At 37.0% G+C, this 26,090-nt stretch overlaps 1 protein-coding gene across 1 annotated transcript; it reads right to left on the bottom strand.

The window, feature by feature from the left end:
* Positions 1–776: 776 nt before the first annotated feature.
* Positions 777–25,738, bottom strand: LOC128990910 (cold shock domain-containing protein CG9705-like). Its single transcript, XM_054413565.1, has 4 exons — positions 25,254–25,738; positions 14,536–14,658; positions 4,625–4,781; positions 777–3,618 (listed from the first exon to the last, which is right to left on the bottom strand). The coding sequence occupies exons 1-3, from the start codon at positions 25,388–25,390 to the stop codon at positions 4,625–4,627; spliced, it is 417 nt and encodes a 138-aa protein (XP_054269540.1). The 5' UTR covers positions 25,391–25,738; the 3' UTR covers positions 777–3,618.
* Positions 25,739–26,090: the final 352 nt, after the last annotated feature.

Here is a 26,090-nt window from a genome sequence, read left to right as displayed (position 1 = left end):
TTTGCCTTGCATATTCTATAGGCTATTTTTAAAACCTTTTTATTAGCTTGCTTTCTTGTCCGGTACAAATTTTGCAATAAATTTTATACTAACTTCCTGATGAGCTAGAGACTTGAAACATAGCTCACAAATGGAAGACAATGCAATATTATATCATTTAATTTTCATATTTCCCTTGGGCTACGCCCCATGGGCTTGTTTTTATTAACTCGCTTTCTTGCAAATTTTGATACTTCCCGATGAGCTAGAGACTTGAAACATAGCTCACAAATGGAAGACAATGCAATATTATATCATTTAATTTTAACATTTCCCTTGGGCTACGCCCCATGGGCTTGTTTTATTAGCTAGCTTTCCTACAAATTTTGATATCAATTTCAAATGGAGTTCCTGATGAGCTAGAGCCTTGAAATTTGAAACGTGAATCACAAATGGATGACAATGCAATACTATATCATTTAATTTTCATATTTCCCTTGGGCTATGCACAATTCTAAACAAAATAATGCAACCCCCCATTGCTGTAACAATTACGGTTCAAAAGTTATAGCAACTATTCTGATTTTTTCCTACGAAATTATCATAGTTACTCCCACTGCTTACCCATGATAAAGGTTGTTGACAAGCTTATGGGAGAAAGTATGTGTTAGATTGCTGATACCGTTTATTTTTTTGTGTTAAGGGTATCCTCAAATTTAGGGGTAGGAGTGATGGAAGGTGATGGATCGCAAAAGTTATTGTTATACAAACAAAACAGGTTGAATGAAATTCCAAAATTAAATGCATGGCTTGTTTTATTAAGATATTGGTATACACTTGTTTAAAATAAAGTAATAAATGTAGTATATGATGAAATAAATTGTACATTGAATTATATCAGAATATTTTTTTTGCAAATGAACAAATTGGTTCCGAACTGATCACCATTAACTTGTGATAGAAATATTTTGAGTGTTAAATATCATTATGATCTACACAATAATTTAATTTTTTGTTCAGATCAATCTTCATCAAATGAATACAGTATAGTGTCCTCTAACCTACTTAAGTCTTAAGAATTTTCAAATCAATGAATAAATTAATTAGATATTTGCAAGAACAAGTCCTCATCTGCCTGAAAGTCTTTTGGTGCAGTGACAGAATACCAAACAATGTATTGTTTTAAGATCTCAGTACACAAATTATGAAAATATCTAAAACAAATGCCTAAAATAATTTAATAAATACTAACAATAATTGTGCACCGTTGCGATTTGTGCTTAGTGGGTTCTTAAATAAGTATTTGTGATAAGACACATAATACCTTTGGGTTGAATTTCAACAAACATATGCTTTAAACCTAGTATAAAAAGGTTCTAGTTAAATTGTTAACACAAAAGTAATTTGAATAAAATTTAGAGTTTAAGAATCATCAGATTTAAAACATTAATTTAATATATAAAAAAATACAATAATTATGCTCCTTTCACAGTATACGTTTATTCTGTTCAGTTGGTAAATTTTGACTTTCTTCCCCTATCAAAGAGATGGAGAAAGTATTGTTTTCGTCAAAATTTTCTTTTAGGTGATCCATTTTTTGTCCAGCCAAACCTAGTGGTTTTTGAAGTGATGCGGGGATGTGTACAGACCGGTGTGGTGGTACAATATTCACAAAATTTTGTATGAAGGCACTAAATCTAAGGTATCTCCATTTACATTTTTTGAAATTCTAATATTTAATGGTGATTTTTTTGCAAAACCCCATAAAATAACGGAAAACGGATTTACACAAAAGCGCTAACAAATTCACCCCCTAATGCTGTAATAAGTTCGGTTCATAAGTATTGCAATTGAAGTGGCTACCCATAAAATATCATAGTTACTTCCATCACTTACCCGTGATAAAGGTTTTTAACAACCTATTGGGAGAAAGTATGTGTCAGTTTGCTTAACGTTTATTTTAGTAGTGTAAAGAAATGCATGACAGCTTTAACATTAAACAGTTCCGGCGATGGTATAGAAATTGTCTTGCAGCCGTCCACTGCCACTGAACCGGACGGTTGACATGCAAGCCTTTACATTTGACAGCTGGGAGCCGGCTAGCCATTGTCAATTGGACACTGTTTAGGTGGATCATAATTTGAAAATTAGTGTAAAAATGTTGTTGTCATTCATGATATTTTGATATCGTTAGCAATGTTTAATACAGACGTTGAAGTATTAATCAAACTAAAAATCCAAACCAGTATTTTCAAAAAAATAAACTCGGCCATAAGCTGTTTACAACGGTTCATTGCAAATACATTTATCTCGAGGGAGAAAACTGTATATTGTGAAAGGAGCGTTAGGTAAAAGATTTGTAAACCTGTTTCAGCACATTTTGGTGAATGAGAATAATACAAGATGTCACAGTCTGTGAATTTTACAATATCAAACAGGTCAACTAAAAACTTGGAGAATTAACTAACAGGAGTGGTGAATAGCATTTCATCTAAATAACATTAACCATAATTTTCTCATGTTCGTTGTTGACTTGTTTACTAGCATATATACACAACCGACACTAACCTACCATGACTTTTGTACAAAGATACATTTCCAGTCAGTAACGGCAAATCACACAGTAGGTTACACAATTAAACAATTAAATATCGAGGGCAAAAGCCACGGACAAAAATAGATAGCAAAATATATGTATATTGTATAAACTTAAGATATATTAAGTTAAATAATTATGTAATAGCAATATTCCCCTGGATACATATATCAACAAAATTATTGTGCCAACAAATACAAGCTTAATAAACATAAATGAAAAAAGATAGATGCCTCATTTGGAAACATCCAATTCGTCTCCGACTTAAATCTGGTCCCGTAAGACAGATAATGGCAGGATAGTAATTCTGAGTAGCAAAATATAATAGCTGGTGCTCTAGTTCTGACGTTTTAAACATATTCTGGGCATCCTACTGGTTCTAACATACTGTTGGTGTTATTGTCACTTTATACTATCTAGAGGTTCCCAGAACGTATCATCAAGCACATGGAATAGTTTTCAGTACATATCTCAATCCTCTTCAAGAGACGAAAATGGGAGAAATATTCACTATAGAAAATATCAAAGCTTTTCTATAATTGATTGCAAAACTTATTTTCTTTCTTTTTGTTTTGTTTCTTTACCACTAAAATGGTGCTATATTATAAGATGTATTTTTTGACAATCAATCTTTTTACTCCTTAAGACTTACAGCCAATTTATTTGTTATACTGGGTTTGAGCAACAACGCCACTATTTGTAGGTTTTGGTTTTAGTTAGGATATTTGTGTTAAAAGTTTTTTTTACTAAAGAGGTATCATAGACAATTAAACACGTGACTAGATTTAGAATTAGACTTGGAGTAACCTAAGGGTAACCTTTACAAACCTCTGTCGGAAACCATGGTCTTAAAAAATTTGGGAACCTCTGCACAAAATCTGTTGAGCCCAGTGTAGGTTAATTGACCCCTATCGGTGGTTTCATTTCACTAAAAACTAACTCATTCCCGTAACCTAACTTAACCTAAGACAACAACTCCCAGCCATTGTAGAAGCTACACCGTGGTGAGGTTTACGGCACTTGAAAAAAGGAACTTGACTTTTCTGAAAAAAAAATAGGACAGGTTAATACTTGTATATCCTAATGGTAATAATGTGCACCAATTCAATGATAGCATAGTATTTATCTGTTTTATATACATTTCACTTAACTCAGCCAGTCTATGTCAGAACCAGAACACAATTCAATTTAATTTTGCAACGGGATTTTTTCTGACTAGAAATTATATCAAGTTTCACTCTGACAAAAGTTGAATTGCTGTGCTATTGGTGATGTTAGCAACAAGGACCAAAATGTTAACAATTCTAGCTGTAATTTTGCGAGGGCCATCAAGGCTAAATTTGTCACCATGAAAGTTAACGATGTTGCCTGAAATTTTCTCAAGTGATGATGTTGCGAATGTCAATAAAGCAAGTGATTTCTCCACAAAGAGTGGCAAGTTCGAACAGCAACACTTGAATGTCGGCAAAATTCATGCAATGTAAACCCATATGGTAGAGAATATGGCTATGACGAATGTGGGCGACAGTAGTAATATGTATCTATGAACAATAAACTTTCAAAATACTAAAATGTTGCAGCAGCATTGTCTTCTGTGATTGCAGCAACATTGCCATAATCTTTCACAAATGCTGCACCAATGTCATCATCGAGCAAAATCGTAAAAATCACTGCAGGTCATTTTCAGGTCATGTTTTGAGGTCACTGCAAAATCAGACAACATCTTCTGCCATTGCAACCATTATCATAGTCTCAAAAACGAGTTGATCATCTTAGCACACTTTGCGATTTCGAAAAAAAAAAGCGCTTAGAATCGTCACAGAGAAGGTAAAAATCTTCTGAGGTCACAGCAAAATCGCAAACAATTTCTGCAGTCTCAACAAATTTGTTAACATCTACTGCGATCATAGTAAAATCAAGAAAATCGTCTGCAGTCACAGTCGACAGTATCATTGTCTCTGGGATCGCATCAAATCTGTCTATGGTCTCAATTGTATGGTAATTCAATGTCTACTTCAGTATCATCCAATAGTCAATGTCTTAACTTACCTAGTGGATCATGGGCGAGTCCCATCGCTGATGGACCTCTGGAGTCAAGTTGATAATCTGAACGTGAACTGCTTGATTCTTCTCAAACTTGGGAGGGATCGGACACAAGCGATACTCCACTTCATCTCCAGGCAACGGGATGTACTCGCCCTCGATGCTGCAAAATTCAACTGTTATACCAATTTTAAAGCAATTACAGTCAGTAGTCTCCAATCACTACCTAACCAGACTCTGTGACATTGGATAACACAGAACATATTAAACACCATTTGATTAACTGCCTCGATATGTAGACCAAGTCTTGGATTTAGATTTGTGAATCCACTAACAAAGTAAAAACACCACCTAAAACTCAGAAAATATTTAAGGTAAAGAGGTAGGCTACAATAGCTTTGTATTTTGGCGCAACATCAAAATGTTTATCAAAGAATTTAAGCTCAAGTTGCAATAAAGACTAACATTATGCTAAAACCTTCTGATGCGCTAATCGTCAAAGATCGTTTTTATGATTAAAAAATCATGACGGGTACCTTATCAGTCTTCAGAAATGTTTAAAACATGCCAAAAAGAACTAAGAAACATTACCGCAGCAATCTAATATCCATTTGTATACTGTAGTACTAGAAATAATAAAAAATAATTTAATAATAGCCTAGGTAGGGGCCTACTAGTAAACAACATCAAACAAAAATATAACCAAATCAGGAAACGAATACTGTGTATTAGTATAAAACTATCAAAGATATGTTTAAGAGGTAGGCCTATAGAGGTGAGGAGTTGACAAACTATGTATGTATGGTATATGTGTCATCTAGCCACAGTAAAAAAAAATCAAAAGTGCAGTCAAGTGCACGTGTCAAAAGCCTGGTATTTACTCAGGGGAGGTATATTTAATCTGATGAATTTTTCTGATTTTTGTATTTCCTCTTTGGACAAAGGAGGTCAGGTTGATGTCATTTATACTGATTTTGAAAAAGCGTTTGACAAAGTCGACCATCTATCACTATTGTCAAAACTGAATTATCTTGGTATCACCTGCAATGGTTTGCGTTTTTTTTCGACCTACTTACATAACAGAAAACAGTTTGTTTTTTTTCAGGGAAGTTCATCTTCTGAATTTGTTGTATCTTCAGGGGTTCCCCAGGGTTCGAACCTTGGTCCTTTATTGTTCATAATCTTCATTAATGACATCGTTAACAGTGTGTTGAATAGTAAAGTCCTTCTTTATGCTGATGATCTGAAGATCTTTAGAGAGATAAACGACGTTAGTGATTGTCTTCTATTGCAACAAGACCTGGATAGACTAGTGGCTTGGAGTGATGTGGGTTTAAAATTCCATTCAGATAAATGTTTTGTTGTCAGTTACACCAGACGCACTCACAACGCTGTTAACTTCCAATATTCCATGAATGGTAATTTATTAAATAGTCGAAGTAGTGTCACAGATCTTGGTGTTACAATTGATAGCAAGTGGTGTTTTTCTAATCATGTAATTGAGTCTTGTAGATCAGCGTATCGAATTCTTGGCTTCATATTCAGATCAGGAAGTTTTATAACCAACATTTACAGTCTCAAACTTTTATATTGCACCCTGGTACGGCCTAAACTTGAGTTTGGATTAACTGTGTGGTATCCTCATCAAACCTATCTTGTCAACATGATTGAGCAAATACAAATCAAATTCCTTAGATATTTATTCTTCAAGAAGTTTGGATACTTCACATTTGATGTATCTTACCATACTCTTTTAAACTTGTTTGAAATGGTCAGTCTAAAGCAACGTTGTGATATGGGGATGCTTATCTTTCTACACAAACTACTCAATGATAAGGTTGATGACAGCGAGCTCTTATCTCGTTTAGCATTCCTTGTACGCCGACCCTCGTCCAGAGCCCGCGCGTTGTTCAGTCCATCCTTCTCACGGACTTGCCTAGGGGCTCAATCACCTATCAACACGATGATGAGACTATATAATTTAATATCAAACAACGTTGATATTTTTAACTCGAGCCTAGCCTCTTATAAAAAATCTTTAATCTCTCATAATGGCTAATGTTATTTATTTCTCTCACCTTCATCAGTTATCAGTTATCTTGTGTCTCATGTTTTGTTTCTTATCTTATTTATTTATCTTATTTATTTGCGTTATTCTTGTCACTCTTATTTATTGTTACTTATTGCTACTATTATTTATTGTTGTTGTTATTTAATAATTAATATTTATTATTCTTAGTCTATTATTTACTGTATTCAATTTTATGAACTCATAGCATGTTCTCAATTTTTGTACAAACTAGAATAGTGCTGCAATGTAAATGGGATTTATATTCTGTTTTGTAGCATGCAAAATAAAATAAAATAAAATAAAAATAAAATAAAATAGAAGAGGCTACGATGACAGCTGAGGGCTTCTTATTAGCTGAGGGAACGCCATTACCGTAACAAAACATTCGGTAGCCATCGGCCTCGGTGGTCTAATGGTTAGCGTGCCGGGCTGGTATACTGTAGGTCCCGGGTTCGAATCCCGCTAGTAGCATTAACTTTTTGTCCAAGATTTTTTTTATTATCAGCAAGTTTGGTTGTTTTGGTTTGGTTATTACAGTTTAATTTTATTATTAAGTCATTACAAAATTTTAATTGAGCAATTTCTAGTTTTATTTAAACAGAATTATTTTTCCGATTACTAATCTTTTGTTATATTATTTCTTTATCAGCAAGTTTGGTTAGTTCGGTTAGGTTATGATAGTTTAATTTTATAATTAAAAATAGTAAAATTGAATTTGAGGCATTTATAATTTTATTTTATGAACAGAACTATTTTTGCGATTAGTAAACCTTCATTGCCAAAGTGCTCTCTACTACAGTGCTGTTCACGGAGGAATTTTGAACTAAATGCCTCATTCGTACCTCCCCTAAGTCAGACCCCAAAAGCTTGGTGTGTAGGCTATCTGTTAAATACAGACAGGGGCTGCAAACATCAGAGATTGCAAACACAATGATTAATTAAAGGACATTTTCTAAGGAATTCTTGTGTGTCTCAGAAATAGGTTGATCAAGTAAGTGAAATTTCAGACTGAACTTGTCAACAAGTCATTGAAATAGGACAGGAATAAGCAGTTTTTGTTTGGTTTTTGGTAAAAATCAAAATTTGCTTTCATTGATTGAACTATATCATGATTTATTGAACTATACCATGGAGCGGATGGCAGTGGTAATGGCGGATGTGACTGACGTGCTAATTTGCCCGGTGTGTAATATTCGTTTTTTGGACAAGGAAAAAACCCTGCAGTGCGACGGCTATTGCGGATGCTGGCACCATGCCAAATGTGTGAACCTCTCAGCTAAAAATTTTAATGATCTTCGCAAAATTGAAGTATTATCAAGTGGTTTTGTGCCGACTGCAACATGAAGCTCAAGTCTCATCTGGCTGTGAAAAAGACTTAAAGTGAACTTAAAGGTGAGCTTTCTCACCTGAAAGAGAACGTGAACTATTCAATAAATGCTCTTGAAAAGAAAATTAATATTTATCTTGGTGAATCAAGGCTTAAAAACCAAAGTTGTCGTAAACAAAATATTATCCAAAATTGACAAAGCTGACATACTATTTGAAAATAGTTTAACCGAAAATTTGACATTAGAAACAACCAATAACAAAGCCGATATGAAACACCTGTCCCCATTGGAGGATCCTAACATCGACAACATCAATTTGGCCGTAACATCTCTAAACCCTCAATCCAGCAAGGAGGAACAGCGGAATGAAACAAACTCGGAACAGTCGGAACGAAGACAAAGCAAAAGCGACACCTCTGCTTCTGCTGAATGTGAAAATATCTGTAATGGCGGTCCTAACTTTTCTGCAACCAGCAGTTTGAGTTTGATAACTGTTCCAGTGCGACCAAAACCAAAACAACTATTATACTCAGATGCTATTCAAAAATCGCAGACATCTAAGAAGACTAACGTATTGAGTCAAACCAACAACCAGTGGAAACAAAACATTATAATCGGTACAAGTGAAATTAAAAATAAACTGAAATCAGCCTCTAAACGCACACACTTTTTTGTTTCAAGAGTTTCGCCTGACACAACGTGTGACAAGGTTCTGTCCTTCCTGAACTCTAAAGGCATAGCAGACAAGGAGTGCGTGGAAATTAAAACTCGTTTTTCGACCTACAAGTCTTTTAAAGTAAGTGTTTCTAGTGAAACAGAAAATCTGATTCTGGACCCAACTTTCTGGCCTAGTAGTGTCTAAGTTAGGCATTTCCTAACCTCCGGCCGTTTTCGGAATCAAAACCAAAATCAGAGGTCTTTTTTAGGCAGTATACAGCAACTGTATACAGGACCCTAAAGGCCTAACCTATGCAGACAGTGACCACAGGCCTAACACACAGCTAAACCAAGATACTTTGGGTGTGAAGGTAGCTGTGTTAAATGTGCAGTGTATGAGGAATAAAATAGAACTCTTAACAGACTTCATTGGACAAGTGAATTGTGACTTTCTATGTGTAGTGGATCACTGGCTTCAACCTGATGAGTCTGAATTTTACAATACCTTGTGTGGCCTTCACCTTGTTAATATTTTTGCACGTAGCATACATAGAAATGGTGGGGCAGCCATTTTTGCTGCAAACTCTTTCAAATGTAATAAGATATCTCTTGATAAATTTTGTATTGAAATGCTCTTTGAAGTCACTGCAGTGGAAATAACTGATATTAACACAATATTAATGACTGTTTACCGATCTCCTGATAGCGATTTGGATAGTTTTTTAAACCAAATGGACTTGTGCCTAACATACCTATCGAAATATAAATCTAGTAAACTAATTGTGTGTGGAGACTTTAATGTACACTTGGAAAGACCTTCTCCTGATGAGGCTTCTTTTGTGAATCTTTTTCAAAACTTTGGGCTCTATATTGCCACAAGAGAGCCAACCAGAGGCGACGCGTGTCTGGACACAGCCGCTACCAATTTTGACTTCTGGGACTTGAAAGCGGAGGTTGTTCCGTCCCATGTCGGTGACCACAATGGAGCTGTGGTCCTTACATTGGGACTGACCAAGGTAAGCAAAGAACCCCACTGGCTAGACTCATACGAGATAGTAAAAAGGAAACTAGATTTAAATAATGTACCGACCCTATGTTGTATGCTAGAGAATATAAATTGGGAGAGTATCTACACAATATCTGACGCTTCAGATGCATTTGGGATGTTTTCTGGTCTTTTCCAAGAACAATTTGACTTGGTCTTTCCAGCTAGAGAAATTAAGAAAAAACCGCAAGCTACAAAATCTAAATCCACCAAAGTAAGTAACAATCCTAACAATTGGTATACCCCAGAATTAAGCAAACTGCGTTCACTGATGATTTTAGTCCATGATCACTACAAACTGACCCTTGACCCTGCTCTGAAAATCAAATACCTCTCACTCTATACTAAAATAAAAAAAGACTACAGTTCCAAAGTTACAGGCCCCCAAGTGGTTTTTTACCTCAAAAAAGTAGGAAAAGTAGGACTTTTTCAGCAAAAAGTAGGACTTTTTACTGAAAAGTAGGACTTTTTACTGAAAAGTAGGACTTAATTTTACATACAAATCGAACTTTTTTGCTGATACAATATATATTAAAAACCAAATAATACTAGCATACACAATAGTTTATCAAATAGAATAGTGTATATAAATATACAGGGTGTTTCCAAATTGTCTGGACATATTTTGTGGACTTGTTTCTGGAGCTAAGACAAACATAAAATTCCATATAAGTATGCATGGGTCTAAAATGCCTAAATTTTTGTTGGTCGGTCTGTTTGTGACATTTAAAAATTATTTTATATCTTGGGCATTTTTCAAGATAGAACTTTTAAAATGGTTATAAATGTGTATTTTAGAAGGTGAAAAGAGCTTGCAAAGTTTCGATCCAATATCTCAAGCCGTTTCAATATGGCAGCCATTTAAAATCTTTAATGCCAAATTTCATGAAAACCGTAAATATTTAGAAAATGGTTTCCAGGATCAAAAAGATAGAGAATTCAAATCCAAATCAAATGAGACCTTGTTTGTAAAATCGGATGACAAACAACCATAAATAAGTTTTTTTTCAACATTCGCATACGCAAATTAATAGCACTACCATACTGTATTCTTATTTGTTACTTTTCAGAGCAGTATGGGTAATCCTATTAAATTGCGTAAACAAATTAAGAAAAAACTGATTTGGTTGTTTGTCATCAGATTTTAAAAAAACAAGGTCTCATTTGATTTGTATTTGAATTCTCTATCTTTTTGATCCAGGAAACTATATTCTAAATATTTACGGTTTCAAATTAAATTTGGCATTAAATATTTTAAATGGCTGCCATATTGAAACGGCTTGAGATATTGGATCGAAACTTTGCAAGCTCTTATCACCTTCTAAAATGCACATTTATATCCATTTTAAAAGTTCTATCTTGAAAAATGCCCAAGATATAAAATAATTCTTAAAAATCACAAACAGACCGACAAATTAAAATCTAGGCATTTTAGACCCATACTTATATGGAATTTTATGTTTATCTTAAGCTGGGTTTTCCTAGGCGCGGAAGCGGAGAGCGGAGAGAGGAACGCGGAGAGCGGAAAAGAAATTAACATGGTGTTCCGCTCCGCTTCTGGGAAAACAGAAACATTAAATTACCTAAGACAAGTGGAGTCCGCTCTCCGCGTTCCTCTCTCCGCTCTCCGCGCCTAGGAAAACCCGGCTTTAGCCCAAGAAAGAAGTCCACAAAATATGTCCAGACAATTTGGAAACATAACTAAAATAATTCTATAGGCAATATAAATTTTAAAATTAATATCAATAATTAATTATTTTTATTTAAAACATCTTCAACTAAAAGGCCGGATAAAGTTTTAGCTGAGATTGTACACCAAATATTCAGAAGTAACGCACAAGAGAAATTAAAATGTTAAGGTGTCATTATCTACAGTCATCACGAAAAAATATTTAGGACAAGCAGCATTAAATAAAGGATAAAAATAAATATGTTTCCCTAACGTTACCAACCAGCCCTAATTTGTGTTTAAAATGGTGCTGTAAATAAGAAATTTGTTCTTTTTTTTATATAATTTAATATTTCAGAACTAAAATTAATATAAAAGTAAAATGAATTTTTTGGGGTGGAAAACAGAAGCATGAATAGTTATTTAAGTAGGCCTATAAAGTACGGAACTATATATAATATCAAATTCTAAAAATATGTTCCAAAAGTATTTTGAATTAGTTAGATTAGAGCTATCTTAAAAGTAGTAGGAATGTTTGAATTGTAATGAGTAAAAACTATTTGAGCCAGTGAGACTTTGGACATTTAAACTTGAACTTAAGCCTTAATTTATTTTGAATACAGTTATGTCAAAAATCATGTTTAGGCTAATCAGGGAAACACTGGACCGATAAGTGCTAAGTTAACTACTTTTGAACTAGTATCCCAGGGCTCCCCAGGAGCATTGATTTCCCCTCAGTTTACTTCATTGGGGAATCTAAAAGACACGTCAGAATAGTAAGCACTGATAATAATCACAATTTTTATTTTCTAACACAATAGTATTGCCATGTCTTTGAAAAAAAATGTTTTCACCCAATAACAATGTTGATAAGATTAACCATACAGATACTACCAGTACTGGAACTTATAAATTAAAATTTAAAATCATTTAACAGATTGTTTTATAAAAAATATATCTCAGTCAGTCATATTTTTTAGGGAAAAACTTCTCATTGGGAAATATTGATAAGTAAACATTAATAATAAGTGTAATAAAATATCGCAAAATCGACATAATTTTTATAAAAAAGTAGGAAAGTAGGACAAATGTGTAAAAAGTAGGACTTTTCCTACTTTCCTACTAAAAAGTAGGAAAAGTAGGAAAAGTAGGAAAAGTAGGACGACTTGGAGGCCTGAAGTTAGGTTAGCTAAGAAATTGTCCAATGCACAGATCATCTTGAATGCTCCAAATTCATGTAAAGCCGCTTGGGGAATCATCAACCAACACAGACCATCCACTCATGTACCATCATCTCCAAACGACTTCAATGACTACTTTTCTGGTATAGCTGATAATATAATCTCTGACCTACCTCTGTTACAGCCTAACTCAGTTGACTACCTCTCGGACCTAACCCCAACTGTCACCCTTAGAAATTGGAAAAAGGTGAGTGAGAAAGATCTAATTAAAATAGTACACAACTTTAAAGATTCTTTTAGTCAGGATATAAATGGAGTTTCGAGTCATATCCTTAAATCCGTATTCAAATCGATTGCTGCCCCTCTTGCTTATTTAGTCAACAGCTGTTTGGCTAAAGGTGTTTTTCCCAAAAACCTGAAGTTAGCTAAAACCATTCCGATTTACAAGAAGGGTAACCCGGCACAGCCCGCTAACTTTCGGCCGATATCAATTCTTCCTGTTTTCTCTATGGTTCTGGAGTCAGTAATGAAACAGCAACTGGTGGCCTATTTCGAGAACAACAACCTGTTTAACGATTCTCAGATGGGTTTAGGGCCGGAAGATCCACAACCTCTGCACTCCTTAGCCTAGTCAAGAACATCTCTGATGCCTTTGAATCTAATGACTCCGTCCATCTCAGTCTTTGTGATCTTAGCAAGGCATTCGACGTGGTCTCTCATGATATCCTTCTTGCCAAGCTTGGCAGATATGGCGTCACTGGAGCAGTCCACAAATCAATAGTCAGCTACTTAGAAAACAGGAAACAAATTGTTTCGCTGCAGGGAGCCTCCTCCAGTATCAGGCAAAATACACCACGGCGTGCCCCAAGGATCGATTCTGCCCCCTGTCCTGTTCGTCATAATGATTAATGATCTGTCCCTAAACAGGCGAACGCTGATCTTTGCAGACGACACAACACTACTGACCAGGCACGGCAACCTGAACGACCTGAGAACCGAGGCAGCATTTCTGCTGGATGAGGCCAAAGAATGGTTCGTTTTGAATCGCCTTAAAATCAATGACGATAAAACACAATCCATCACGTGTACCCTCAAACAGGGCATCGAAGTATGGCGGTCAAACTGCTAGGATTCTGGATCGATTCCAAACTCAACTGTAACCACCATGTGGAGAAAGTATGCGTCAGGCTAAGCAGAATATTATATCTGATCAGGAAACTTAAGCATGAGATCACACATCCCTACCTAGTCATAATGTACCATGCATTATTCCATAGCCACATAAATATAAATTATGGACTGGTGGTATGGGGCCATTGCCACGCGACCCAGAGTGTGCTGTTGCTGCAGAAGAAGGCGCTAAGACTAATAACGTCCTCTGGCCCTACCGACCACTGTAGATCTCTTTTTAAAGAACTTGGCATTCTATCAGTTTTCAGCCAGTATGCGCTAAACACCCTAGTCCTTCTGAGAGAAAATATAAACAACTTCTCAACCAGAAATGCTGCATGTGCAGCACAACTATGGGACCCGCAGAGCTTATGACCTGGATGCACCCCGTTGTCGACTTAGCCACACGCTTAATTCATATCCATCTCTAGCGATAAAATTATTCAATACGCTACTGACAACCATCCGGACCCTAGAACCAAAACAGTTCAAGTCTGCACTTCACCAGAGCCTGGTCAGTAGGCCCCTGTACTCGATCAAGGAACTGATTGACTATCCACTCGACTTTCCAAAAATCCGGGTCACATCCGTCAGTTCAGTTTAAATTGTATATATATGTTTATAGTGTTTTATAAGTTTAATCTTTTTTTTGACGCAATCCATCCAACTTTTGTTGGTCAAGGATTGGATGAAGGAATCAAGTATTCAATTATTCAAGTAATATTGTGGATAAATCATATTTTATAACTGACTGGGTGATTAGGGCTTAGACCAAGGACTCAAGAACAAAACTTACTCTGAAATGTGTACAAAAACTTCATCCCCTCCGTTGTTAGGAGCGATGAATCCATGTCCCTTGGATCTACTGAAATGTTTCACTTTGCCTTTCTCTTGAGGGTTCATCAACGCTCGAGCACACCTAAAAAACACAATAAGACAACTATTGCAAGCGCAAACTTCTTAAAATTATTAGTCCCAATTAATTATCCTTTTTACAACAGGAATAGGAGTTTTTGAGAATTATTGATGTTTTGAAACTGAACAAAGCTATCTTTGATAAGTGATTGTTTAGTAAATTATGTTGGCTAGGCCTACTTGTCATTTAAGTTTGGGCCAATAGGCAAGTTGGTTAAGGCTTATTTGTTTGGTCATCTTGGGGGGTTTTACCTTTATCACTCAGGGACCAGACAGGCCATAGACAAAATTGATTAAGGTATTGTGGCTGCATACATTCATGATACATGATGTCTCTGTCCTAAAAATCCATCGGTTAAACCGGTTAGTAATAAGTTAGTTCTTCTTAGCCTAACTTAATCTCCAAATGATATAAATGACTAAATGAGAACTATCTATTGGATATGAATCTATACGGGTTACTAATTAATATAGACTTTACACATGGCTGCACTTAAGTTTACGTCCTACATTTACTCAGATACTGCATTATTTATTTATTTATTTATTTATTCCAACGGCATAGGCCTATATCACCAATTTACAATGAGGGTACAAGAAGCCTATGTGGTACTGGTACAACATGCATATTAACAGAAAACTTAACAACAAACTTAAATCTATGGCAGGATCAGAGCAACATTGGTAACAAGAAATATAATCATGACTAGGAAAGCAATAATTAACAATGAAGTACAAAATGATTGTGAAAAAGCAATACAAAGGTAAGAATTTGGACTGGCAATGGCAATACAGTTAACAATTGATCAGCAAAAGCAAGGTAAATCTTTGGCTAGGAAAGCTATAATATAACAATGAAGTCGAAATAGAATATGAAAAAGCAATAACAATAGTAAATATTTTATCCAACAAAACAGTATTAACACGATAATTAATATATTAACGATAATGTAATATATGTTTATATTAATTGTACAAGAAGCAGCATTTGATTTTATAATGTTGGTTGCATTCCAGATGTTAAAGACTTTTGTTTTGTTCTGATTGTTAATTTTGTAAATAACAATAATAATTGTGTTGTGATTGAAATGGAGAATAAAGTGAATACACTAGATTTTATCTTGTTCTTATAAAATATTACAATGGTGCAGTCAAATTAAACGGACCTCGTTCCGAGTGATAGTAAGTCTAGTAAAAGTAAAGTTTTTTTTTTATACCAGATTCTGAAGAAGATAAATCTAAACTTCAAAAAAAAAAAAGGGAGGTAAACTTAAAGACTAAGATGTTAGGAATAGGTAAGATTGGTGAATTTAACCCACAAGATGAGTCCATTGAATCATATGCAATGAGGCTTAAGCATTATTTCAAAGCTAATGAGATTGATGACGATACTAAAGTTTCTGTTTTAATAACTGTTGTAGGCCCAAAAGTTTTAACAATTTTGTCTGATTTAGTTTCACCTGCAGCTGTAGATAGCAAAAGTTATGAAGAGTTAGTTAAAGTGCTTGAGAACTATTTTTCTCCAAAGAAATTGGTGGTAGCTGAGAGATACAATTTTTATTCTCGTGTGCAAAAACCTAGTGAGAGTATTTCAGAGTTTGTTGTAGCGATTAAACATTTAGCTAGTTCATGTAAATTTGGCACATTCTTAAAATAGGCTCTTAGAGACAAGCTTATTTCAGGAATAAGTAATGAGGTCATAAGGCAAAAATTATTGTCTGAGGATCAAGAATTTGATGAAGCTTATAGTTTAGCACTCAGATTAGAGCAGGCTGAAAAACAGACAAGTTTGTTCAATCCAAAACAGGAAATTTGTCATTTAAATTCCAAGCCCAATTCTTCACATGTGAATCAAAATAGGCAGACTGGTAGTCATTTCAATTCAGCTATTGGTGCTGGTATGACTAATATTAATGCTAAATTTAAGTGTTACAGATGTTGTTCAGTTGAACATAGGGCCAATGAATGTCCATATGCAAATTATAAGTGCAATGGGTGCAACATGGTTGGGCATCTACTAAAAGCTTGCCGAAACCAAAGTAAAGTTGCAAAATTTGGAAGGAAGGACAAGTCAGGTGCTAATAGAGTCCATCAAATCTCCGAAGATGATGTCAATGAGCTTAGCTCAAGCTGCAATGAAGTTTCAAATAATGTGTGTTTGTACAACTTTGGATTAAACACAGGTATGGCAGCTTACAAGGTAAGGCTAACTGTAGAGAAGGTTCTGGTGGAGATGGAAATTGACAGCGGGTCAGCTGTATCAATTTGTCCTTCAGACGTTTTTAATGAACATTTTTCTCATATTGAATTAAAGCCTGTTTCTATGAAATTACGAACTTACACAGGTGGTGACGTGCCTGTTCTAGGTCAAGCTGAGGTTAGAGTTTTATATAAAAACCAGAACCTAGTGTTACCACTATTGATTGTTGAGGTTTGTCGTAAAGACCAGCCTATTTTGCTTGGAAGGAACTGGTTAGCAAAATTAGAGTTGGATTGGCATGCTGTATTTTCAAGATCGTATGATACTACTGGTACTAAATCTAAGTCTACAGTGAATGTTACCACATGTGAATTGAAGCAATCTAATTGTGAAGTTGTGTTGCCTAATGGCAAACTTGAGGTTGAAGTAGAGGCGTTAAAGAAAAAATACAATGCAGTGTTTCAAGGGGGGCCAGGAGAAATAAAAGGTGTTAAGGCTCAAGTCACTCTCAAGGACAATGCTGTTCCTAAATTTGCAAATTTAGGCCTGTGCCTTACTCGTTAAGGGAAAAAGTAGAACAAGAATTAGATCGGTGGGTTGAGGATGGTATAGCGTACAGAGTTTCTAGTTCAGAATGGGCTACTCCGTTAGTTACAGTGCCCAAGACTAATGGTGTCCGATTGTGCGCAGACTTCAAAGTAATATTGAATCCGGTGTTACAGACGGAACATTATCCATTACCTCAACCTGAGGATATATTTGCTTCTCTGTCTGGTTGTACATATTTTTCAGTTGTGGATCTCACTAATGCTTATCAACAATTAGCTGTTGCGGAGGATTCACAACCTCTATTGACGTTAACAACTCACAAGGGACTATTTCGACTAAGACGTCTGCCATTTGGACTTTCTTCAGCTCCAGCTATATTTCAAGCTGTGATTGATCAAATTATAAACGGATTACCAGGTACTGTAGCCTATTTAGATGATGTTTTGGTTGGCGGCTCAACAAGAGAGGAAGCCTTTTATAGATTGGAGAAATTGTTACAGCGTCTTATGGAATTTGGAGTACAAGTTAATGGGAGTAAATGCAAGTTCTTACAGCCTGAAGTGGAATATTTAGGCTACATCATTTCAGCATCAGGAGTCAGTCCACAACAAGGTATTGTTGAAGCTATTCAAAAAGCTCCCGAACCTACTAGTAAAGATGAGCTAAGGGCTTATGTTGGTTTAATAAACTATTATGGAAAATTTATTCAAAACTTGTCTGCTAAAATTCATTGTTTTTATGAACTGTTAAAGAAAGATGTTCCATGGAAATGGACCGAGCAATGTTCTCAAACATTCAAAGAAAGTAAATCTTGGGTTCTGTGTTCTGATGTTTTAGTACACTATGATGTCTTGAAACCTTTAGTGCTCACTTGTGATGCTAGTCCTAAAGGAGTTTCTGCCATTTTGTCCCATAACATAAACGGAGAAGAAAGACCTATAGCGTTTGCATCAAAAACACTGAGTGCCAGTAAGAAGAACTATTCACAGCTCCACAAGGAGGCGTTGGCACTGATCTTTGGAGTGAAGAAATTCCATAAATACATTTATGGGCGTACCAATTGTATTTTACAAAGTGATCATCAGCCACTAGCAACTATTTTTGGATCGAAACGAGGGGTGCCTAGTTTAGCTGCTGCTCGCCTACAACGATGGGCCCTGATTTTGTCTGCCTACAATTTTGAGGTAAAATATCGGAAGGGTTCCAGTTTGCCTCTTGCTGATGCGTTGTCACGCTTACCACTACCCGAGAATGAAACTTTGGAGTTGGATGAAAATTATATATCTCATGTGGAATCTTGTGTAAGAGAAATGAACTTCTTCAATTCGGGGAGTGACGATTCTCCAATCACTTCTTTAGAGATAGGACAATTGACTGATAAAGACCCACTGTTGTCTAAAGTTCGGGATTTTGTGTTGTATGGGTGGCGTGAAATTGTAGACCCAATGTTAATTCCATTTCAGAGAAGGAAAGATGAATTGTCAGTGGATAAAAATTGCATTTTATGGGGCAGTAGAGTAGTCATACCTAAGAAATTGCAAGGTAAAGTCATCCAGATATTGCATGAACAACATCCTGGAATTACTCGAATGAAATTGTTGGCACGCAGCCACGTGTGGTGGCCTGGGATCGAAAAAGTAATTGAGGATGCTGTGTCATCTTGTTTGATTTGTCAAAGTACAAGAAATGCTGCTTCAAAAGTTCCATTGCAGCAATGGCCGTTAACTTCAGAGAGATGGCGCCGAATTCATATCGATTTTGCTGAAGATCCAACCACCAGACAGCAAATGTTGATTGTAGTGGATAGTTTTTCAAAGTGGATGGAAGTATTTTTAATGGGTTCTATTTCCACGGGGAAGACCATTGAGAAACTTCGTACACTATTTTCTGCTTATGGTTTACCTGAGGAGTTGGTGTGTGACAACGGCACGTCTTTTACCAGTCTAGAATTCAGGGAGTTTCTTAGAAAAAATGGTGTAAAACTAACATTTTCTCCACCATATCACCCTGCCTCCAATGGAGCAGCCAAGCGTTCTGTTCAAGAAGTTAAGAAAAGTTTGTTAAGGCAAGTTTTGGGTGAAAAATCATCTCAGCAGACATCACTGCAGTATAAATTGGATAACTTTCTTTTCGCATATCGTAATACTCCATCGTCAGTAACCGGTGTGAGCCCGGCTGAACTGTTCTTACGTTGGAAACCTCGAACAAAATTGACTATGTTAAAACCTAATCTACTAGACGAGTCAAGGAAGAAGCAGAAAATGCAGAAACGAGCCTCAGATAGGCATAGAGGTGTGTGTAGATTTTTTAATGAAAATCAGAAGGTGTTGGTTAAAACAGTCAGACAGGAGAAAGTTAGTTGGGTTCCAGGTCGTATATTACAGTGTAAAAGTCCAGTTACTTATTTGGTTAGTGTTCTTGGCAAAACAAGAGTTTGCCATGCAGACCATCTTAGGCCAACTGAGGTAGAGGAGGACGAAATCATTGTGCGGAAAGAGGAAGTTGGAAGGACTATTGAGGCACATCAACAAGAATCCAATAGAGATTTGCCTATTCTTCAGGAGTCTACATCACCATCAATATCAAGACATGATGCTTCACCTTATTTGCCTAGATTGAAGTCTGATGTTGGGAAACCACGGGGTGTACAATACAGTCCATCTACAGTTTTGAGGAGATCACAGAGGACTGTGCACAAGCCGGAGAAATTGGATCTATAAAGTTTGAGAAGCCAAAGAGTCAGAAGAAATTTTAAAGTTTTAAAGTATTATGAGCCATGCAAATTTTAAGTGTTGGCGAGTGTAATATATGTTTATATTAATTGTACAAGAAGCAGCATTTGATTTTATAATGTTGGTTGCATTCCAGATGTTAAAGACTTTTGTTTTGTTCTGATTGTTAATTTTGTAAATAACAATAATAATTGTGTTGTGATTGAAATGGAGAATAAAGTGAATACACTAGATTTTATCTTGTTCTTATAAAATATTACAGATAACATAACTCAAACATGATTAAATTAACAGAAAACGAAAAAGATAGCAAATTACGAATAACATAACAACGGGAGATACTAAGTTTCATTGGCAAGGGACCAGTATGCGGCCGCAGAACGCCTGATGGCTGCTAGGCTGTCATGAAAGAGGTCCACTGAAGCCGAGACGCAGTTGCCGGAACGCATGAGCCTTGGGATAGGGCTGTTCTGGAGGTAACTTCTACCTGCATGCTCCAGCTCAAATAAACGCTGTTCCCTAGTCCTGTGGTGGGCACTCTGAAATTCATCTTCTCCAGGAGGTAAGGACAAACTACCTTGCTGTTGAGGAGCTTGTAGAGGAAGGACACATCTGCTACTCGTCTTCTACATGATAATGGCTGCAGCCCGTAGGATTCTGAGATGACATCAATGGGGACTTCTAAGTAGTTGAACCCCTCTCGGCGTCCCAGGAACCTGATGAATCGTCTTTGGACTGACTCTAGCTGATCTGTGAGGCCAAGTTGGTATGGGGACCATACAACCGAAGCATACTCAAGTAGCTGACGGACAAGGGACTTGTATAAGATGGTAGCTGCTACGGAATCCAGCCCATGATTTACCGTCCGAATAACCAGGCCAAGGGTGCGACAGGCCCTGGCACATATGTCACCGATGTGGTGTCCAAACTCAAAGGAGGAATCAATTGTGACACCAAGATCCTTCATGCGACTGCATCTCTCCAGCCGGTTCCCAACCAAGACATAGTCGTATTCAATGACGTTGCTGATCCGGCTATAAGTTATTACTTTGGTTTTAGCTTGATTGATGTACATCCCGTTCGCTGAGCACCACTGATAAACACTCTCCAGGGCTACCTGTAGCAGTAAACAGTCATGACATGATTTCACCTCCTTGAACAATTTGATGTCGTCAGCGAAAAGGAGGAAAGGAATATCAATGACGTCTTTGATATCATTGATGAATACTGAAAACAGGAGTGGTCCCAGATGTGACCCCTGGGGAACACCAGAGCTTGCGATGAATTCTGAGGATCGATGGGAAGAAAACTGAGTGATTAACATGCGGTCAGCCAAGTAGCTCTCGAACCAGTTCAGCATGGTACCAATTATCCCATAGCTTTCAAGCTTTGCCAGGAGGAGGTGGTGGTTGATCTTGTCAAATGCCTTGCTAAAGTCAATGTAAATTGCATCCACTTGACACCGGTGGTTGAAGGCACACATAACTTGACTCTGGAAGGAAAGAAGGTTGGTGACGGTCGATTTACCTGGGGAGAAGCCATGTTGTTCTTCTATTAAGATATTCTTGAATAGAGGTTGTAAGATGTCCAGTATCAAGCTCTCAAATACCTTGCTCAGAACTGACAAGATGACGAATGGTCGGTAGTTCGTGACCATTTGCCTATCACCACTCTTAAATATGGGTATAACATATCCCCGTTTCAATACTGCTGAAAAGATACCATGTTCCAGACTGAGATTGAAAAGAAAGTGCAAGTAGGAAACTAGCTCTGAGTGTCAGTATTTTAGAACTCCCGGAGTCACCTCATCAGGACCACATGATTTTGAAGGGTCAAGCCTCATGAGCTTGTTGTCTATTTCTATAGCTGACACTGAACAACTAGCCAGAACGAAGGACGTTTTGTCTACTAGTGGTGTGTAGGCGATGTGAGTTGAAGGAGAGTAGACCGAGGAAAAGTAACTTGCAAAAAGCTCACACATCTCATCGGGGCGGGACGTAGTTGTAGTACCATCTCCCATCACAGAGGGATCCACCGATGTTCTATCAAGTTGCTTCAAGAAACTCCAAAACACTTTAACATTAGAGCAGATGGTAGAGTTAACATGACCGATGTATCTGGAACGACAATCCCTGGCCATCGCTTTACAGTGGGCCCGTACTCTGCAGAAACGTTCATACGCAATATGGTCATGTGATTCCTTGTATTGCCTGTGTAGCGACTTTTTAAGTACAACTAAATCCTTTAGCTCTTTGGAGAACCAGCGAGGGAAAGCAGAAAGTCCTATTCTTTTCCAAGGAGAGTGGAATCTGATACAATCGCTAAGTTGGGTGCAGAAGCTGGAGAAAGCAGAATCAACGTCAGTGCAGTCGCGGTCCAAGTTTATAACACCATTCTTCAGGTCGTTTCTCACTGCTTCGAAGTTGGGCCTCTTGGTGTTCCGGATGTAGGAAGGGGTCTTAGTTGGTGCTCTGCTGTAGCCGGTCAGGGAAGCGGTGATAGCCAAACCTGGATGGTATTCTTCATTTGCAATGAGGGTATCATCAGCCAGAGACACAGAAAATACTCTTGGGCAGCCAAATACAAGGTCCAACTGAACACCACGGCTGTTGAGCACACCACTGATCTGTGACAGGTCCAGGTGTGATGCCAGATCGAGTACAGCCTTTACCGAGGGGGAAGCATCAGCAGCAACAGGATTACACCAATCGAATCTCGGAAGATTGAAGTCGCCGGTAATCAGCATGGCGTTAACATTATTGCAGGTGGAAGTGGCATATATCACTGAATCTCCAAAGAAATCATAAGCTGTGGGACTGGAGTGAGGCGGCATATACACAGCGCAGATCAGGAATTTCACAAAGGGATTAATTTTGACCGACACGAATAATGCTTCTATAGGGGAGTCGGGCTGAGTCACCTCCGCAGAGAGGAACTTCCTGTGAACGGCTATAAGAACTCCACCTCCATCTACTTTGTGGCTAGTTAGGGGAGAGCGGTCTTTCCGATAGACGGTGTATGAATCAAATCCAAGTTCAGAGCTAGAAACGGAGCTATTCAAATTAGTCTCAGTGAAAAAAACTATATCAAAATCGTTACATGGCACTGTGGAGTGTAGAATTTGGAGCTTGGAACGTATGCCATTTACGTTTTGATATAAAACATTTAGGTGATCAGTGCCGTTGGAAATTACAAGTTTTTTGATTCGACAATTTTAGGGATGTGGTTGATGTATTTAATAGTGAGGTTCTTCTCTCCTCCTTCCAAGCGACGGGCAAGCTCCCCTCTTAAATCTTCAAGATATGAAATTTCGTGTTTTGTCCGATCTCTTCCTACCGACACTTTGGAGAAACTCTCGCCAAGATTCTTCAACAGATCTCTAGTAGCAGACATAACAATTTTATGGGCCTGTGACTCGTTGCCAACAACGACTTTAAGGGGGCGATGTTTATTTGTGGATAGCTTGCCAACTCTTATGAACTTGAGGGGCCCAATGTCAACGTCCAAGTTGCATGCTTCCACAATTGAACGAAACATCTCTTTATCGTATCGCAGTCTTTCTTCCGGTTTGGAGCTCTTGCTCTCAGGCAACCCAAAAACCATGACGTTCCTGGCCCTGTTCACCCTGTCATTTAACTCTTCAATGGTTGATACCATTGAAAACTATGGTTCACCACTGCAGTTTGGTTAAGGTTAGGTTTAGTTTAGAACAGTTTCATTTTATAATCAGCTAATGTAGGCTATAATAGTAAATGTAGGGCATAAACTTAAGTGCAACCAAACACATTTCACACAATTTACTAAGCTACTTAACTTAGGCTTAGGCTACCTACCTAAGTTAAATGTAGGCCTACTTAAACATATCACGCGAATATAAAAAATATTACTGAAAATGTCGGTAGGCCTAGGGTAACTTAACTTAGTTTTAGTTTAATACAACGATGGAGTCAGGATACCAAAGTATCGCGATCGCCTAAATTTTGCATTAAGTTTATGGCTACAATCGTGTCTTTAATGGAACTTAAAAATGGGTAAGTTTAGGCCTAGGGTACCTTAAGCTTAACTTATTAAGTACAAAAGTGCCAATTGCAAGGACTATTTCAAATTTCACTAACTTAACTTAATAATCCATTAACTAACTTAAGTTATGCATATGTTAGAAAGTAAGGAAGTAGGCCTACTCAGCTAAGGCTAACATAACTTAACACGTTCACTGCTAAAGGAAATTATAAAATCGAATCGTATTGCTAAAAAACTTTATTGTTGTATAACATTCCTTTTCGTGTCCTTATTGAAATACAATATTATATAATACGATCGGAAGTGAATATGACGTCAAAAAGTGACGTCATAATAATGGGTCAGTACTGACCCATCAGGACCCAGAGTCAGAAAAAAATGGAAATGTCACTGAATACATTATATATGTCACAAAAAATATATGTTCTAAAGATATATGTAGTCATTATGATAAAATAACCAACATAAAATAGTATATCAATTGATTGGAATTGATTATGACTTCATATTGTGACGTCATATAGCCTACATGGGTCAGTGCTGACCCATCAAGAACCGGAGTATAAAAGATTTAAATATTAAACAAAAATGAGAGATATAAAAGATTTGAAATGTTAATATTATTGAAATAAAATAATTTAAACATTAATTGAAATTGAATATGACTTCATAAAGCACAAAAAAGTAGCAAAGCGAGGGGCGTTCACAGTAATGTGGGTTAGTACCGACCCAGCCGCCACGGCGGGAGCGAGACGCGGGAACCAACTCAACGGTGAACAAAGCAAGTCACACACTACACGCTAATGTGGTGTAGGTCCACCTTCAACTGACGCTAGGCTAGCACTGAGCAACATATTGATTCACTGTAGTGTGGGTTAGTACTGACCCGGCAGCATGAGAGATTCGATCGCCGTGGGTCAGTACTGACCCACCGTAAGTACACCTACCGTACGAGTAAATACCCTTACTAACGCTATCAGTCACTACAGGCCACGTAAAGTAAATTATACTAGAGTTAAAAGTTTGGGGCCTAGAACTAGTAATTAAAAATTATGTAAGTTAAAGCTATTTAAGTTAGGTACAGTCATATTAACTTACATTGAGTCAGTCCTTGTTCTTCTAGTGATTATAGGACTTGGTACGCTAAGCCTAGGGCTGCATTCTGGTGTATTAGCTCCAGGTTGATAAGGACTGTTAGGACCTCCTTTGGGAATTTTTACATTTAAAGGCTCCATCGGCGTATCGCAAAGCTTTGCGCGTGAAAAGATTACAGCAGATTAACCTACGCTAGGTTATTGTAAAGTGTAAATAAGTTAACTTGAAATGCCAAGTACTGATAGTATTTAACCTCAATCACTGTACACACACACTTGTTTGTTAGCACAGGCACACAGACGAGATGCCGGAATGATTTAATATACGAATAAACAAATATCGCTTAAGAAGGTGAAACCTAGCCGCTTAGATGACAGTTTGAAAATAAATTTATAAGTTATCTTAGTTCACACGATAAGTCGGTCACGTGTTGTATTTTAACAAAAATCAATTAGGCTGTTATTAAAATAAAATAGGTTACAACACAACACAACAACTCGAACCCGAACCTCGAACTCGGGGACTCGGGGACACTCACTCACTCACTCAGTCGACACAGAAACAAAACACTGACTGAGACAGACTGACTGACTTGACTGACTGAGAATGGCTGAGGCCGACTGAACGCCCATGCTGCCATGCTGGGAGCTGGGACACTGAAATTAGTGGAATCATTGAGTATAAACATAACTCAATTATGTATGAGTTATGTTTATACTCAATGGTGGAATTGAAACAAGAGAATAAGTTTGGGAAGCTCGGAGCATGGATTATAAAATAATATATATTTGGGATAGGATTGTAATCACGGCCGCCTTTAACCACCTTTAACTCCATTGT

Source organism: Macrosteles quadrilineatus, unplaced genomic scaffold (genome assembly GCF_028750875.1).
Source record: "Macrosteles quadrilineatus isolate MER2022 unplaced genomic scaffold, UCM_ALF_1.0 Scaffold_1__1_contigs__length_201487025, whole genome shotgun sequence".
Classification (NCBI taxonomy): domain Eukaryota; kingdom Metazoa; phylum Arthropoda; class Insecta; order Hemiptera; family Cicadellidae; genus Macrosteles; species Macrosteles quadrilineatus.
This window is presented reverse-complemented; position numbering and strand designations above follow the sequence as displayed.

Coding starts and splice junctions, on each gene's coding strand:
- LOC128990910 (XM_054413565.1), bottom strand. CDS start 25,390: ATGGAGCCTTTAAATGTAAAAATTCCCAAAGGAGGTCCTAACAGTCCT. Junction 14,659..25,253: donor AGAACAAGGACTGACTCAAT/GTAAGTTAATAT, acceptor TGTGTTTTTTAG/GTGTGCTCGAGCGTTGATGA. Junction 4,782..14,535: donor GTTTTTGTACACATTTCAGA/GTAAGTTTTGTT, acceptor TGAATTTTGCAG/CATCGAGGGCGAGTACATCC.